At 40.8% G+C, this 17,599-nt stretch overlaps 1 protein-coding gene across 1 annotated transcript in view; it reads right to left on the bottom strand.

The window, feature by feature from the left end:
• Positions 1 to 17,599, bottom strand: part of CPNE8 (copine 8) — a 269,455-nt gene that overhangs the window by 108,874 nt on the left and 142,982 nt on the right. The window contains exons 5-6 of the mRNA XM_044280216.1: positions 16,610 to 16,649; positions 4,579 to 4,655 (exon numbers count right to left, since the gene is read on the bottom strand). Coding sequence (XP_044136151.1) covers positions 4,579 to 4,655; positions 16,610 to 16,649 — 117 coding nt within the window. The remainder of the gene's footprint in view (positions 1 to 4,578; positions 4,656 to 16,609; positions 16,650 to 17,599) is intronic.

Raw genomic sequence — 17,599 nt, 5'->3', positions numbered from 1 at the left:
AGTGATATTTTTATAGAGCAGGCTATTACAGATGTGGGGATACCGAATAGGTCTATTTTTTATTTATTTATGCAAGTTTTACACAATGATTTCATTTTTGAAACAATAAAAATCATGTTTTAGTGTCTCCATAGTCTAAGAGCCATAGTTTTTCGGTGATTATCTTAGGTAGGGTACCATTTTTGTGGGATGAGATGGCGGTTTGATTGGCACTATTTTGGGATGCGTATGACTTTTGGATCGCTTTCTATTACACTTTGTGTGATGTAAGGTAACAAAAAATGGCTTTTTTTACACCGTTTTTATTTAAAAAATAAAATTAGGTCATGTGATATTTTTATAGAGCAGGATATTACGGATGCGGCGATACCTAATATGTAAACTTTTTTTTATTTATGCTAGTTTTACACAATAACAGCATTTAAAAAAAAGTTTTAGTGTCTCCATATTCTGAGCATATTTTTTTTTAAATATTTTTTGTGCGATTGTGTTAGGTAGGGGCAAATTTTTTGCGGGATGAGGTGACTGTTAGATTTGTACTATTATGGCGGGCATACTCCTTTTTGGTCGCTAGGTGTTTTAGTGATGTAAGGTGAAAAAAAAATTGTTTATTTGGCAGTTTTTATTTTTCTACGGTGTTCATCTTAGGGGTTAGGTCATGTGATATGTTTATAGAGCCGGTCTATACGGATGCGGCGATACCTAATATGTCTACTTTTCCCTATTTTTTTACTAATTATTTTTTACTTTATTTGTGGAAAATGACGTGTTTTTTTTTTTTACTTGAAACTTCTGTATAGGAATGCATTGGCTGTATGAGTAATACAGTGGGGCTGGATCTCACAGGCTCTCCACCGGAAGGCAGCCCCAATGCCTAAGGAAGGCATCGGGTTGCCTTCCATGCAATCGGGTCCCCGTGACAGCAGCATGGGGACCCGATGGCAGTGCCGATCCCCGCCCAACATCGCATATGCCGCGGTCAGCGATAACCACGGCACATGAAGGGTTAATGCTCTGGCATTGGTGATTTCACCGATGCCAGCGCATGCAGCAGGAGTCCGGCTATCAGTGACTGCCGGACCGCTGCTGCTGATCTGGCGGGCGCAGCTCCTGCACCTGCCCAATCCCCATGAAGTACATATATGTCATGGGTCTTTAAGACCCGCAAAGAAATGACGTACATGTCAAAATAATTCGTGCTGTGGTAGATATTATAATGTTACAATAGCCCTGCTGGTTGATGAAAATAGCAATGTTGATTACACGGACTATTATAAACTGCGCAGTGAATTATTGATTGTTCTCTGTATTTAATAATAGAAAACAAAGGCAGTCCAAACAATACTGCATGTTAGAATAATGCCGTTAATTGTTTAAGCATTATGATGTTGCTTGCACATATATGTTTGAGCTTCTGAATTGCCAGTTACTCACTGTTTGTTGAATTGGAGTCCTGTACCTGCTGTGGCGTCCTAGGTGTGTTGCAGTCTGGGAGACCCTTATCTCCAACTATTTGGAGATAAGGGTCTCCCAGACCGAAACACGCGTGCGACGCCACGGCAGGTACAGGACTCCAATTCAACAAACAGTGAGTAACTGGCAATTCAGAAGCTCAAACATATACGTGCAAGCAACATCATAATGCTTAAACAATTGTAAATCCATCTTTGAATACAACTACCATAGTGTAAGTCACAGCTATTAGCTTTGTGCTTATCACCATTAGTTTTGTTGGATCTTACTGCCGATTGCGGATCCACCACGGTTATCTATATTTCAATCACTATATTTGGCCATATTGTCATAGGTACCATCGTGTTTATCTAATTTACAATAGCCTAATACCATTTAAAGTTGATTGCTTGTATCCAGTAAGAATTACAATAGGATATTTGGTTATATATTGTGTAACATTTTTGTGGGGATATTTTTAGTGTTTTAATTTTTTATAAAAATGTTTTTAACAAATATACTATTTTATCAATAATATTGAATCCATGTGTTGTCCAGATAAAGGTGTGCCTAACTATATTTGAATATATGTATATTTCCGTTTAGACTGGCTAAGTCAATTAGTTAGAGCACCCATTCCTTATCCGTGAGCCACCTCATTAATTGAATATTCCTAAAGACTACTCTTCTAAGTGCATTCCGGTGTGATAGGTAATAACTCTCATGTTTTAATATGAATTTAGCTACAGAAGCAGATTTGTTTAAACCCTAATTGAGAGTCTGCCAAATGCTGTATGGGGACGATGCCAGGAATACTAAGTTAAACAGACACAGTAGCTTATATTATACTTGAGAAATATCAATAAATTTTATTGGCAGCATGCTATTAGTAGATAGTTACCTCCCAGTTTTATCTATACTGGACTGTACAACCATGAGCTTTAAAATCTGTTATACAGAGCTAGAGAGCAATGAGCATGAAAGGTGCATAGAAATGCAGACCTGAAGAGGAAGCAGGGGGCAATTTATCCAGTTCTGAAAATAAAATAAAAAATCCTCAAATCAATCATCCATTAAATATCTGTCAAGGGCAGCAGCATGGTGGCTCAGTGGTTAGCACTGGTGCCTTGCAGTGCACTAGTCCTAGATTCTAATCAAACCAAGGGCAACGTGTTTCCTCCCACACTGCAAACACATACTGATAGTGAGCTTAGATTGTGAGCAGTATGAAATGATCGTCATATGTCAGACAAGAGAATAATTAGTTTTAGTAGTAATGTTTAAATTTTTTAGGTCCCCAAAAAACTTCCTTTGATAAGTAAAAATAGACTTCTTTCATAAATATTTAAAACAAACTAATATTTTCTCATTTGTGTATCAGACATAATTATAATTTGCACAACAGCCAGGAGCAAAGCTCTTCAGCAATTTATTTGTCCAGCCATATGTTCCTCCAGAACAAACACCATCTCTACAGAAAGGACAGATTCAGATTAAATTGCCCTGATATGCAAGGAACTCCAAAGGTTCACTATTGGAATGTACAGTATTTTTCTTTCTTGTGACATACAGTAGCTGTACATTTTTATGATCAGGATCAAACTAACTTTTATTGCCAATAACAACCAAGAGGCAGACTGGCACCACCGGGACTGCTCTGCATATGCTGCTATCAGTGCTTGGATCTCTAATACCGCATACTCCTTAGTGGTGCTCTGTGTCATTAACGAGTCAATAAATAATGTTATGGTGTGGGGTGAGAAGAGATAATCACTGTGATGTAAAGAAGACGATATAAACGTCAGTAAAAGTTATGTGTAGTAGAGCATAACACGGCACTCACCCGGGAGTAAAAAACCTTCTTGCTTTATTGCTTTCTGCGGGTTACATTAACACGGACAGGAACTTCTTGACGACGGCCGTTTCGTGCTTACCTGGCCAGACGAAGTGCAGGTAAGCACGAAAGGCCATTGCCTACATGTTCATGTGAGTGTTAATGTAACCCACAGAAAGCAATAAAACAAGAAGGTTTTTACTCCCGGGTGAGTGCCGTGTTATGCTCTACTACACAACTTTTACTGACGTTTATATAGTCTTCTTTACATCGCAGTAATTATCTCTTCTCACCCCACACCATAACATAATACTGTATGAAGCAAATCATCACTGCGAACCACCATACTATTACAGAACAGTACTAGTGAGAACAGAGGAGAGCTGTGCGCCCGTCATTACCTTTAGATGCTATGGTCGCCCAATCAGCTAGTCACTTACAAAGTTATGCAATTTTTGCAAAAGTAACATTGTCTGTCTCAGAAGAGAAACATTCACCAATTATCAACTCTCATGAATATTTATGGGAATAATGGATATAAATAAAAAAGGAGACAGACCTTTTCAGCATATGCAGACACTTCTAGAAACATATGATATAACTATCCTGAAATGTGTTCTTGTTCTATACCTTAATACACTGTTCATTTTAATGATCAATCTGAAAAAAGCCTACTTTATTTAATTGCAACCATATATTAATTGCCTGGAAGTGAATTCACAAAAATTCCCAAACCCTATATAGATCAACCATTGATGAAAAACAATATCCCCCAAGTGTCTCTTTTCCTGCACTAACTGTTTGTAACTAGTGACAGTAAGCGATTTAAAGGGAACCTGTCACCGGTATTTTGTGTATAGAGCTGAGGACATGGGTTGCTAGATGGTCGCTAGCACATCCGCAATATCCAGTCCCCATAGCTCTGTGTGCTTCTATTGTGTAAAAATAACGATTTGATACATATGCAAATTACCCTGAGATGAGTCCTGTATGTGAGATGAGTCAGGGACAGGACTCATCTCAGGTTAATTTGCATATGTATTAAATCGGTTTTTTTACACAATAAAAGCACACAGAGCTATGGGGACTGGGTATTGAGGATGTGCAAGCGGCCATCTAGCAACCCATGTCCTCAGCTCTATGCACAAAATCCCAGTGACAGGTTCCCTTTAAGAACCGTATATTCGCAGTTTGTAAGTGACCCTTGTGTGCACAACATAGCAATAAATCTAACTAGAAAATAATCCCAAGTAGATAAAAGTGGAGGAATCAACTGGTTCTTAAATACTTACGTTACAGGCTTCTCAAGTTTACTTCCTTGAGATCCAACTATTTCACCCAAAGTACAAAACATCTGACCAAGAAAATCCTGTTGAAAAAAGAGAAGCTCAAATCAATAGAGGCAGAATGCACATGGACCCTGGTCAGCAACTGACCAAACAATGGGGCGTATTTAATCATAATCATTTTCTATACAGCATGCCCCATCTTGACGAGTAGGATAGAGATAATAAGCTGCAACAGGTTTAGTCTACTTTCACACTGGCGTTTTGGCTTTCCGTTTCTGAGATCCGTTCAGGGCTCTCACAAGCGGTCCAAAATGGAACAGTTTTGCCCTAATGCATTCTGAATGAAAAAGGATCCGCTCAGAATGCATCAGTTTGCCTCCGTTCCGTCACCATTCCGCTTTGGAGGCGGACAACAAAACGCTGCTTGCAGCGTTTTGCTGTCCGTCTGACGAAACTGCCAAACAAATCCGTTCTGACACACAATGTAAGTCAATGAGAGGCGTTTCTTTTTTTACTAAATAGGCTTTCTTTGAACATGGCAATCAATCAGGTAAATTACTGTCTCCTACTGTATGACAATATTGGAGCACACTACCAGTACATCAAATCTAGGGTTGACCTGGTTGTAACTAGTCCTTTTGAGATCTTGGGGTGCTTCCAGAATTTCTACAGTGACTTGTAAAGCTCCAAAGCAGACTTTGACTTGGGGCTCTGGGTGCCTATCTTGATGGTATTCAGTTCCCTACTTTGCTGTCTAGTCATAGAGACCTCCTGGACTCTGCTATATTTCCGATGCCATCAGCCAAATTGCCAAGGGTAAGGCGCCTGGACCTGATGGCCTTCCCATCGAGTCTATGTGCAATATAAAGACATCATAGGTCCCCAGTTGCTCATTCTATATCATTACATGTGCCATCAAGGGCGTCTTCCAGACTCCTTAAATGATGCCACCATCATTGTTTTACTTAAACCAGACAAAAACCTGTAGAAATGTGGTTCTTACCATCCCATGTCCTTGCTTAATATTTATTACTCAAAATTCTCACAAAAATATTGGCTAATAGGCTGAATAAGGTCATCACAGATATTATAAACCCTGATTAGTTAGGCTTTATGCCTGGCAAGTCCACTATGGATAATATTTAGACAGTCCAGGTGGTCTCACAGATAGGATGGCGGTTTCAGCATGACTGGGCCCTAGTGTTGTTAGATGCAGCTAAGGCATTTGATTCTGTTCAGTAGTTCGACAGCGCTTTGGTTTTGGCCCAGCCTCCATTATATACAAGGACCCATCAGCAAAATAAATGTTAAATGGGTTACTGACCTCGTCCTTCAGCTTACATAGGGGAACTAGGCAGGGTTGCCCATTGTCCCCTTTGCAATGGCGCTCGAGCCAAGATGTTAATTACCAAGGTATCTCTATAGGTGGTAGAGAAGATCACATTGAAATGTAGGCTGATGATATAGTACTATTTCTCTCAGACCCTAAAAACTCCATGCCATACACGGCTTCGATTATAGGCACGTTTGGTAGGTTCTCTGGTCTCTTAATAAACTGGCAGAAATCCTTTATCATGTCTCTGTCAGTCCGGTTTGCAGCTTGAAGGGGAGCTTTGCCACCTCACCATAGTCTCCCAATTTAAATATCTAGGTATACATATTACAAGAGATCGTTCCCAATTCTATTCCCTTAACATCGAGCCATTCTTGTCCTATCTCAGGGACAAGATAAAGGGGTGGAGTGCATTGCTGTTCTCTGCGGAAGGCAGAAATAATCTGAAAATTATTAGCTCCTAAGCTAATGTATGCCCTGGAACATATAGATACTGTGGTACCGCGGAGGTTCTTTAACATTGTAGATTCTCTGATGTCCTCCTTTGTATGGGGGAAAAACAGACCCAAGCTTAGTCTGAGAACTCTACAGAGACCAAAGGATATGGGGGGGGGGGGGGGGGGGGGGTGCTGCCTTACCTGATTTCCAGCTGTATAATCTCGCTGGACAATTATGATACATCAAGGCTGTGCGATGAACCCCTGCCTAATAGTGAACATCATCTTCAACATATATTGTCAGATAACTCCCTGTGGGCAGTTCTAGAATACCCTAGCGATTTTCTGGGTCAATTACTTCCTCTGCATAGACTGGCCACACATGTCAAAACTCCCCTGTGGCAGAAAAGACAGTTGGCACAGCTTAGGTGCCACAGTTTTCGGTGGGATATGGTATCACGTCTATCTCATCTCTATCGTAATAATATTCTTCTGTAATTTGAACAGCTGCATGCTGTACAAGATATTCCACGTATGTACGTCTTATCCGTACAATTTCAGTCTCCTGACTTGCTTATTTCCTCCTATCCAATAATAGGCATCCTGCGGAAACAGGGACCTAAGGGTCTCATCACCACCCTATATACATATCTGCTTGGGTAGCCGGTCAGTGCCGAGATTAAATGGCACAGAGACATTCCTGACCTCAGTCCAGAGGAATGGAGAATGGAGTGCAGCGCTCTGTACTCTACTATATGAATCCCCTTCAGCTACTCACAGGCTTATACAACTGTGCATACTTCATCAATGTTACTTAACACCCACTAGCTTGTTTAGGATAGGTAGGATTCCCACCACTCAGTGCCACAGATGTTAACCCTAGATGCTGATTTTATGCATCTCGTGTGGTACAGTCCGGAACTGCAGACCTTTTGGAATGCAGTAATGGATTTGCTACTGGTGGTGATGGGGCATCATGTTCCTCTCACTCCTAAGCTGTGCCTCTTGGGGACCATGGAGGAGGACTAGTAGCCTCATTATGCAAAGCTTTTGCTACATAAAGTGTTATTTCTGGCTTGTAAATCAGAGGCATTATGGTGGATGGCAAGATGCCCCCCTTCTGCTCTTCAATGGAGCAATTCAGTCAATACTGTCATCTCAATATTGTGAATAAAAACAGAAACCGTATGTCTATATTTCATGGGGTCTGGGATCAGTGGTGCCAATCACCACTAACAATTTATGCGCAGAGAGGCTTTGAGCAATTTCTAGCTGGTGTACAACATTAACCCTTTAGATTGTGTATACGAATACTTATTTTATCCCATAGGTCTCCTAAAGGAAGCTTTGTTATTTATACAGGGATTCGCATGGGATCCTTACAGCATGGTGTATTATATTCTGCTGGCTGTTCATATACTGTGATGTGTTTGCCTATGGAACCTTATTATAATACTGTATCTTTTGACACTCTATTGTACTACCAGACACATGTTTTTGGGACGTTGCTATTTGCCTGTATTCTTTATTTCATATGTCTGTTTCATTAATTACTTTTAATTCTTCAATAAAACGAGTAAAAGCAAACAAACAAACAATGGGGAACACTTATCATTTGAACACGCCAGTGAAAAAGTTGTAAAGTGCGTGTAATTTGTGCAAAAATGTTTGCGCAAGTGGCATTTCTCCTCCAGGCTTGCCACTTTTTCGAAAAGGGGGCATGGTGGGGGTGGGGCTAGCAGATCTGCCACACTTATCTTCTTTTACAACAGTTTTCTGGCAAAGAAGACAACTGAATTCAACGCCAGCCAGGGGCTGATGTAGGTTTCAGACACCCCAGCCCATAACAGTGCCATCCACAGACCCCCACCACTTAACAGTGCCATCCACAGATGTCCCCCATAAAACTGTCATTCACAGATTTCCGCCCTCCCTGCTCCAGTATACAAATATAAAATGTCTGATTCAATTAAAAGTGATTAAATATGCCCCCTCACTCCTAATATTACCGTACACCCTAACAGCTTCTGTACAATGCAGGCAGGCAGGCCGGGCGGCCAGCGCGTCACTCAACGTCAAGTGCCTGCGCCGCCTGCTTCATTCTACAGAAGCTGTTAGGGTGTACAGTAATATTAGAAGTGGGGGGCATGTGTAATCACTTTTAATTGAATAAGACATTTTATATTTGTATAGTGCAGCACTGGAATGGCGGGGCCGGAGTACAGTGACTGCACCTCCCCGCCGCAATTGCTGGCCCCCAGCTCCTCCTCCCAGTCCCACCCCGCTCGCTCATACATCGCAGCCTGCGATGTAAAAATGTCAGCATTTGGGGGGAAAAGTGTGTCTTATGGGGCGAAAAATACAGTATATTCTCAAATACCATTTATTATTTATAATGGCTCATTTTGTCTGGGGAGCAATTATCAGGGGAAACAAAAATGGCCGCTGTCCCATTAGTTCACACAAAACCTGTCCTGATAACACATGAGGACAAGTTACTTTACAACACTGAGGTAAAGAGCTGCCTCATCCTCCTCCTCTCTACTTGTCAGGGATTATGATCCTGATTACAGATGATAAGAACTTTAGCTGAATCTCTGGGGAATTTAGTTCATGAGGAGACATGAAGTACAGAGAGTACAGACAGGGCAGACTGTGGTAATGTGTTGCTGTGGTAATGGAGACTGCATACAAGTGCTGCTGTTCATTAGCCACACCTCACCCTCTTATGTCTCCTCATCATCTCTATTCCCACAGAGACTCACCTGTATTCAGGATCATGATTCCTGACAGGCAGAGCAGAGAGGAGGATGAGGCAGCACTATGGCTCATTGTGGTGAAGCAGCTTGTCCTCCTGTGTGATTAGGACAGGTTTTGTGTGTTCTGATGGGATGGCGCCCATTTTATTTCTCCTGATTGCTCCCCAGAGAAAACTAGCCAATATAACTAGAGATGAGCGAATTTTGTGTTATTAAATTCGTTCACTCTTCGTTTGGTGGCAAAAGCAGAATTGCGTTATGGATTCCGTTATCACGGACCATAACTACTACTTTCACACCTGCGTTTTGGCTTTCCGTTTGTGAAATCCGTTCAGGGCTCTCACAAGTGATCCAAAAGGGATCAGTTTGCATTCTAATGCATTCTGAATAGAAAAGGATTCGCTCAGAATGCATCATTTCAGTCTCTATTCCGCTTTGGAGACGGACACCAAAACGCTGCTTGCAGCGTTTTGGTGTCCGTCTGATGAAACTGAGCCAAACGGATCCGTCTTGGCACACAATGTAAGTCAATGGGGCTGGATCCCTTTTCACTGGCACAATAGAAAACGGATCCGTCCTCCATTGACTTTCAATGCTGTTCAAGACGGATCAGTCTTGGCTATGTTAAAGATAATACAAACTGAGCCATTCTGAATCGATGCAGACGGTTATATTATCTGAACAGTCCATGACGGATCCGCACAAAACGCGGGTGTGAAAGTAGCCTTAGTCAAGATTCCACAAGAAGGTGGTGGAAAGTCATAAGGCTTATTTATGTTCTGTAGACAGAAAAAAATTGATGATTTAAACTGGTTGTTTATAAAGGCAGAATGAGTGGAACCTTGTCATCCTAAAATTTCCTAATATAGCAAATAGCTCTATCAATGAATTCTTAGGAGAGTAATCTTCAAGCTTACATCTGTCCCATCCTATTCTGTAAGTGCAACCACCAGATCTCTCAGGTTAACCAAAGGTTAACATAGTATGATAATTAACATTGATGATAATATTTCACCCACCCAATGTAAGGAGGTTTGAAGAGACGGTTGCTGTAACCATTCCACATGCTTTTATCCATGCATTCATAACCAGCTATATGACTCTCTGTAGGAACTATTTTATAACCAGTGTAATCCAACAGCTCACATACACTGCAGAGACAATCCAGCAACAATTTTATAACGTTGAAGAAATAAGACACACCGCCAAGATTGGGCTTCTATGGTGTCACATGATGAAGAAAGGTTAACTCCATCTAACCAAAGGGGGTTTTAAACCGGTTTTAGCTCTAATTCAATGTAACAACTAGCTATTTCTGTTTGGCCAGAAAACAGATATATCTTATGACAGCAAAAGCCAACATTGCAGAGGATCTCTGTAAACTGACATTTGGCGGTGGTGGCACGGACTGGAGGAAATGACTAAATGTCAGTTAAAATGAAAAACAAAGTACATAGTGTAAACTAATTACCAAAGCCCATATATAAATCTATATAAATTTAAGTTCCTAAACATCCAAATGCAAAAACATGCTACTCTTAGGCCCCTTTTACACGAGCGAGTTTTCCGCGCGGGTGCAATGCGTGATGTGAACGCAAAGCACCCGCAAATCCTGACCCATTCATTTTAATGGGTCTGTGAACATAAGCGGTTTTTTTTCACGCATCTGTTCTGCCGTTGCGTGAAAAACACAGCATGTTCTATATTCAGCGTTTTTCACGCAGCCCTGGCCCCATAGAAGTGAATGGGGCTTCAGTGAAAAACGCATTGCATCTGGAAGCAAGTGTGGATGCAATGTGTTTTTCACTGATGGTTGCTGGGAGATGTTGTTTGTAAACCTTCAGTTTTTTATCATGTGCGTGAAAAACGCATTGCACCCGCGTGGAAAAAATTGAACAACTGAACGCAATCGCAGACAAAACCGACTGAACTTGCTAGCAAAATGGTGCGAGTTTCACTGAACGCACCCTGAATGCATCTGGAGAAAATCCGTCACGCTTGTGTGAAAGAGGCCTTGTAATTACACCTGCTCACTGCTGAGATGTCGTCGTCGAGCAGGTAAACAATTAAGGGAAGGCTGCGTTTGCACGGATCGTGGACTTCTCTTCAACCATCTGATCCTGAGGATAGGTCATCAATATTAAAAATCCTGGAAAACCCATTTAAGGTTTTCTACAATGTACTTACTGTACAATATAATGCTCTTTCAACTTGCTGAAAGAGAACACACATTGCGATCTAATTTTTTTCTGTTTATTATAATAAATAGGGAAACTGTCACCTCAAGCCTTATTAAGTACAATAATACATGCATAGGACACCTGTCGTTGTACACATTAATTGCTGAACCTGCTATACACAAGTTATGCTAGATAACCTGTATAATCTGCTACACAAGACAGTTTTGCTTATACCCTCTAACCTTGGGCATAGATTACCATTGAACATGACATCCTAGCACCTATATATTTTCATGTACAGTGCCTTGAAAAAGTATTCATACCCCTTTAACTTTTCCAATTTTTTTCACAAAACTTAGGCTAAGTTCACACTTCAGTTATTTGGTCAGTTATTTCCATCAGTTATTGTGAGCCAAAACTAGGTGCACAATATACCTTTTCTCTGTGTAGGCTTCACTACTGGTTTTGGCTTCCAATAACTGCTGGAAATAACTTATCAAATAACTGAAGTGTGAACTCAGCCTAAATGTATTTTCTTGGGATTTTATGTGACAGACTAACACAAAGTATGTGAGAAGTAAAATTAAAATTATACACAGATTTCAAAAATTTTAATAAATAAATATCTGGAAAGTGTATTCAGCCTTTAAGTCAATACTTTGTAGGACCACCTTTCGTTGTAATTACCGCTGCAAGTCTTTTGGGGTATGTCTCTACCAGCTTTGCACATCTAGACGTTAGCCCATTCTTTTTAAAATAGCTCAAGCTCAGTCAGATTGGATTGAGAGAGCCTGTGAACAGCAATTTTCAAGTCTTGCCTCAGATTCTCACTGGGATTTAGGTCTGGACTTTGACTGGGATATTCTAACACATATGATTTGATCTAAACCATTCCGATGTAGCTCTGGCTGTATGTTTAGGGTCGATGTCATGCTGGAAGATGACCATCCGCTCTAGTCTCAAGCATTTTGCAGCCTCTACCAGATTTTCATTCAGGATTGCCCTGTATTTTGCTCCAGAGTCCGATTGACCATAGACCTTATAGGGAAATTTCCCGGTGGGCCGAAGCCCAGGGGGCTGCCCATGCCCCCATCTCTGCTGCTGGCTGGGTACATAATAAGCTATCATGGTAATTAACTCTGTAAGAATCAGGTACTCATGTACCTGGCCAGTGACATGCCCTCATAAATTCAATATCCCACATCTCACCTCATAAGATCCCTGCTTCATATCTCAATCATAGGCAACTGGAGGAGGAGAGAAAATGGCCGCTATGGATGGCCAACTCAGAGAGACAGCTTTTGGGGCAATATATTGTACGGCACTGTGGTATGTGGTATTTTATGCTATGGTACTACTTTTGTTGCCCCGCCTCCTGTCAATTTAGACCCTCCTACAACATGGGGCTACTTTTTTTTTTCAGGGCCACTTTAGGTTCCCAATCCACCCTGATTTAGCTCCATCCATCTTCCCATCAACTCTGACTGCTGAAGAAAAGCATCCCCACAGCATGATGCTGCCACCACGTTTCATGGTGGGGATGGTGTGTTCAGGGTGATGTGCAATGTTAGTTTACCACCACATATAGTGTTTTGCATTTAGGCAAAAATGTTCAACTTTGGTCTCATCTTACCAGAACACCTTCTTCCACATGTTTGCTGTGTCATCTACATGGCTTGTGGCAAACTGCAAATGCGATTTCTGATGGCTTGCTTTTAAAAATTGCCTTCAACTTGACAATCTTCCATAAAGGCTCTATTTACTAATTAAGTGACTTCTGAAGGCAATTGGTCACACTGGATTTAAACAAATGCATGCACACTTTTTAGATTTTTATTTTAGAAAATCATGTATTATTTTATTTTCACTTCACACATACTTTCTACTTTGTGTTGGTATATCATATAAAATCCCAATAAAATACATTCATGTTTGTGGGTGCAAAGTGAAAAAGTTCAAGGGTTTTGAATACTTTTTCAAGGCATTAGATGTCCTTTAACATAAGAAACAACAGCAGGTCTCTGGGTCCCTTTTTCCCCCCTGATGTAACAAGCAAGACACAATGAGGATCATTTATTATGACCCACTAAATCAGAAACTAGGACCTGTAGTATATTTCAGTCTAGGAGCGAGGCCTGTGGTGGAGCTTGAAAGAAACATAGTGATTCTCTAATAGACTGCAATGGTAAATCATTGCAGCCTATGGTAGCAGCAATCAGACAATCACATGTTAAAATCCCCTAATGGTATCAATAAAAAATTACAGATCACACCACCAAAAAATTAGCCCTCACACAGCTCCGTGGACATAAAGATGAGGGTCCGTATGTAGGGATGCAATGGAAAAATTGTATGATAGCTCCTGGAAGGCAGAGCGTAAAAAAAATTGAAATTTGCTGTGACAGTAAGGTGTTAAGACACCATATTATGAGGACAGGCCCATAATATTGGACCAAATAACACAAAAAATATTATAAAATAGCTGCTGGCTCACTATATCCTACCTCCTCATCACTGACTGACGGATGACGTGTATAAAAGCAGATATATCAGCGACGGTCAGTCATTAGTGAGGTGGTCAGAAGACCCAGGGGGATAGCTCCTGTAATAATTAGAATTCATCTGTATAATTAGCTGCTATTAACAAAGCTTTTTATTTTTTGTGTGCTGTGCAATCTAATAAGTTGGCCTGGCATTATTATATGCTTCTCTCATAAAGGACATTTATCAAAACTGGTGCTGAGGAAAACTAGACCATAGCAAGCAATCAGATTAATCCTTTCATTTTCCAAAGGAGCTCTGAATAATAAAACATGAAATCTGATTGGTTGGTGTGGGCTACTAAGCCAGTTTCCCTTGGCACCAATTTTGATCAATGTTCACATTGTGGTGGCAGGTCTGCTTTATTCTCCATGGCATTAAACCAGGGAAACGTAGTTCAGCAACAGAAAACGTTCTGATTTACAGTTTCAGTTTTGGAAATATATAGGAACTGCATGGCATAATTAATACTGCATAGGATGTATCAGAACTACATGGCATCATGTATGGGAATATTTGTAGGTACAGAGTAAAGGTAATATTCTACCCCTTCGTGGTAGAATAGTTGATCACCTTATTTCAGCACAGTATGGTAACTTTATGCGAGTGCTGAATAACACAGTTTTGGAAATATAGGAACTGCATGGCATCATTAATACTGCATGGGAATATATCAGAACTACATGGCATCATGTATGGGAATATAGGTACAGGGTAAAGGTAATACTTTTGCCTTCTATAGACCCCTTCGTGGATTTCAGCACAGTATGGTAACTTTATGCGAGTGCTGAATAACACAGTTTTGCATAGTATGGCATGGTTATTTGGGTACTATTCAGAATTAATCTTTGAGTGCAATATGTTGGCATTAATTTAACTTTATTAGACCTGTCCAGCATAACATCAGAAATATTTGATATATAGGCTGGGTTCACACCTGTTACAGGAACAGGACAATGGAAGTGATGAAAGTGTAAATAACGGATGCTGACAGGGCTAGAGGGAGCCCTTTGACTGTAATGGGGATCCAACTGGTTTCTGTTAGGGAGTTTGTCATATTACCTGACAAAAAAGTAAAAAAATGTTTTCTTTCAGGACTTTTTGTCCGATATTTTTAATGGAATCTGTGATGAAAGCCCTAAACAGAGACTCTGACACAGATGTGAACTTACTGTTCCAGAAGTTCCTACAGTTGCATGAAGGGATAGCGTGCGTGCTTGCTCCACGCTAACACCTGATTGCACTGGTAAGGAGAACTTGGGACATGTATAGGGGTACCTGTAACAGTGGCCAGCATAACATAAATGTTCACTGTTGAAACAATGTTTAATAGATGGACAACAATTCAGTTACTTTATTAATGGTCTGCTCATTACTTTGGGGAGAGGAGGAGGTGCTAAAAAAAAAAAAAAATTCTGCATATTGTGCTGTAGAACTAAAGGTCGGCTGTGCACATGACTTCTGCAGACAATCTCTGGCCTCAGTGGTGGTGCTTGCATGTAAGGCATGTGACTGCTGAAAACACCAATTGACTGTAGCAGCCAAGTGAATGATGAACATGACTTTACTGCTGCAGGAACAGCTAGGACAACTGAAGCATCTCAGGATTTGCTTTTGCTTTTTCAAAAACGTTATACCATTTCTTACTATTAGGCAATATTCTTAAAATCCCAGACAAACCAGGCATATAATTGTATTAAATGGGAAGGGTCCCACTGTGGACTCACCTCTATTAGGCCTCTTGCACACGAACGTGTGCGCCCCGTTGCCGCAGCAGATCGCAGACCCATTCGCTTTAATGGGTCCGCGATCTACCTGTTCCGCAAAAAGATAGGACATGTTCTATCTTTTTGCGGAACGGAAGTATGGGACGAATCCCCACTGAAGCACTCCGTAGTGCTTCCGTAGGGTTCTGTTCCGTGCTTCCAATCCGCATCTCTGAATTTGCGGACCCATTTAAGTGAATGCGGAATGCCCACGGAACGCGCCTGTGTATTGGGGATCCGCAAATGCGGTCCGCAATACGGCCACGGAGCGCACACGTTCGTGTAAAAGGGGCAATAACCAGAACACTGTAAAACATAACCCATAAAACTGCTGCGAAATAGTGGGGGGTTTTTTCAATTTCACTCCATTTGGAATTTTTGGGCAGTTTCCCACTATATCATATACAATATTGGGCCTCATGCACAAAGTCATTGTGCGGTCATTCCATGCATTGGGGACCACAATTTGCGGTCCCCAATGCATGGGCAACATCCGTGTGGCGGCCATGACGGATCGAGACCCTGCATGTTCTATTTTTTTGAGGTGCGGAGGCACGGACAGAAAAACCACAGAAGCACTCCGTAGTGCTTCCATGCCTCCGTTATGCACCGCAGCTCTGGATTGCGGCTGGTGCCCGCATATTGCAGACCCGCTGTTTGCGGGCCCCAATACGGCCACGGCCGTGTGCATGAGGCCTTAAATGGAGGCATTAGAAATTGCAACTTGTCCCGCAAAAAAAAAAACAAGCTCTCATACGGATAGGTGAACGGAAAAATGAAAAAGTTATTGCCCCAGAAAGTCAGTGAGTGAAAAACGAAAACGCAATAACAAGAGAACCTCCGGGGCTAAAAGGGTTAATATTTGTAGAGTAAGAAAGGCCACATTTGTTATATTTTGATTTTCGCAACAATGACTGCATACCACTTGGCAGGGGGTAAGCTAGTTTTTACACCAAAACGGTTTTATAAAATAGTACATATTATGAAGCGTGAGATGGATAATGGAATTTTGACTTACATGCTTTGCTAAATTGGGACTCTTTGAGTCAACATCATACCTAAAGATAAAGCAAAGAAAATGTATTTGAGAAGATGAATTATCAGGTTATTTTCAGATTGCATCCACAATGACTAATAATTACCGTACATCAAAATGATTTCTGCCATTCTATTTCCTAGCAATAATTCAAGAAATATTCTACTTATAAAATCACTAATTATGATTACATAAAATGTCAAAACTTTTAATAAAACAACATCACTTGCTTTATAGTGTAATGTTTATATACTTCAAGATTCTCTCCCCTTGAGGAGAGTATGAATTTTTTTGTGCAGTAAATGCCCTTTATTTTTTAATACGTATTAAAATTTACACATTTTCTGTGGGTCAACACATTTCAGCACCTTCATCAAGCGTAATATTAGATGCAAAAAAATAAATAAAAAAAATAGATAAATGACAACCAAGCCTTGTAGTCTAGCATTTAATTGCTCACTTCTTCCACTATACGACAAAAGTGATTTTTTTATTAATTGTTTTCATTAGAAAGTAATTTAGGACAGGGTCCCACTTACAAATAATTTTACAATTTAAAACTGGGCAACTGGACATTATTTATCTCATACTAGTGGTGTTACGGACCTGCGTATGGACAAAGGTTGTGGAACCACTGTGCAAGTAACCGGTTAGACGTTGGTCCAAACCCTAAAGGCGTTATTCTTGTACCTCCCCAATATTCACCCTTTAACTCCTGTATAGGAATGTTGACTTTGCTGGGGGTTAGCAACCAGACCGCTATCGCCAGGGATGGTCCTGGTGTACTTGGCAGCTGACTGACAGAGGTCAGAGACACTGGTGACAACACCAAAGACAGAAGAACAGATCAGGAACTCATGCAGACAGGCACAGAAATTCGCTCACACTTGGTAAGAGCTGCAGGCACCCGTTCACACTCAGTAGAGGCTGAAAGAGCATTAGTCAGACTACAGAGTACGAGAATTTGGGCAC

Source organism: Bufo gargarizans, chromosome 2 (assembly GCF_014858855.1).
Source record: "Bufo gargarizans isolate SCDJY-AF-19 chromosome 2, ASM1485885v1, whole genome shotgun sequence".
Classification (NCBI taxonomy): Eukaryota; Metazoa; Chordata; class Amphibia; order Anura; family Bufonidae; genus Bufo; species Bufo gargarizans.
This window is presented reverse-complemented; position numbering and strand designations above follow the sequence as displayed.